At 60.7% G+C, this 1,375-nt stretch overlaps 1 protein-coding gene across 1 annotated transcript in view; it reads right to left on the minus strand.

The window, feature by feature from the left end:
* Window positions 1-51: 51 nt before the first annotated feature.
* The window catches only part of TMEM8B (transmembrane protein 8B), a gene marked incomplete at its 5' end in the record, with an annotated part of 6,326 nt that continues 5,002 nt past the window's right edge, over window positions 52-1,375 (minus strand). The window contains 4 exon segments of the mRNA XM_008940163.1: window positions 52-553; window positions 778-894; window positions 973-1,119; window positions 1,211-1,375. The exon segment at window positions 1,211-1,375 is cut by the window's right edge and continues 13 nt beyond it. Coding sequence (XP_008938411.1) covers window positions 218-553; window positions 778-894; window positions 973-1,119; window positions 1,211-1,375 — 765 coding nt within the window.

Genomic DNA, 1,375 nt, shown 5'->3' on the forward strand with positions numbered 1-1,375 from the left:
GCCTCAAGCCCCCCAACCCTGCACCAGACTGAGTCACAGCAACTCCAGAAGACAAGTTCAATGAGGCTGTAATTGCAAGAATAGGGCAGCACGGGTGGTTGTGCAATTGCTCGGAAGAGTCCTGATGCACCTGCAGATGGGCAGCCAGCAAAGAGAGCAAGTGCCAGGACCCATGAGGCTGCTGTCCGTGCCGGAGAAGTCCAGGCTGCCATCGGCATCAGCTGGTACAAATGCTGTTGATGGAGGCCACAGCTGGGTCGACAAGTCCCAGCTCCTCCTGTTCGTTGATGCAGAGCTGGTACCCGCAGCCCTTGCGCCGGGGCAGCGGCCCCAGGCGCCCACTGGGCTTGGCACGGGGTGGCAGCAGGAAGCCGACGCTGCCGGCGATGAGCAGGTGCCAGATGCTGTGGATGTAGAAGTAGTTCTCCTCTGTCTCCACGAAGGCGTAGAGCAGCACGGCGGCCGCCGCGATCAGCGCTCCCGGGCACAAGTAGAAAGCCCAGCGCTTCCAGGTAGGCGGGTAGCAGTGGCGGCGCTGGATGGTGCGAGCCGTCTGCGGTGGGGAAAGGGGAGCTGGGAGAGACATCCTTGGCAGGGATGGGCACGGCCCCTGTGCCACGGTGCCACATCCCCTATGAGCCAGGGAGGGGGGTTCATGGGGGAGGGTGAAGGCTGCAGAGGGAAAATACTGGCAAGGGAGTTGGGGCTAGATGGTAGGGCAGGGTGCTGAGCACGGCCAAGATGGAGACATAATTGGATAGGACAGCATCTCCTTACCCAGGCAATGGCCATGATCCCTAAGGCAAAGAGGCTGGGTCCCAGGAGGTTCCAGAGCCCGTGGCGGTCCATCTGCAGAGCCATGGAGAGCAGCATGGCCCCCAGCAGGTACAGAACCTAAGGGACAGTGCAGCAAGAACCTGTCAGGATAGGTCCCCTCTGTACCAGCCGCACATGCCTCCTCTCCACACTTGCCTGCTTGACCACGGGCTGGAGGCGGGCCATGGCGATGACGGTGACCCAGACAGACATGAGGGAGCCTAAGAAGTCACAGAACTGCAACACGTCGTACTCCATGATGCAGAACACCACGATGCCTGGCTGGTCGCAGGCATGGTAAAACTGGGGTAGGGGGGGAAAGGTTGTGAGAGCTGCCCCTCACAGCTCTAGCCCTTCACCTGTCCTCTCCTAGCCTCCCCCACCTCACACTCACAGTGGAGAAGAACATGGTGAAGATGTAGACGGCAGCTTCCAGGAGGTAGTGGCTGCGAACGGCGATGGCCACAGGAGGCACGAACATTACATTGCTGAGGCACAGCAGCAGTGTGGAGAGGAGCTGGAAGCCATAGGAGAAAGCCTCGGCGTTGTCTGTGCAGCC

The sequence above is a fragment of the Merops nubicus genome, unplaced genomic scaffold (assembly GCF_000691845.1).
Source record: "Merops nubicus isolate BGI_N331 unplaced genomic scaffold, ASM69184v1 scaffold28185, whole genome shotgun sequence".
NCBI classification, from domain to species: Eukaryota; Metazoa; Chordata; class Aves; order Coraciiformes; family Meropidae; genus Merops; species Merops nubicus.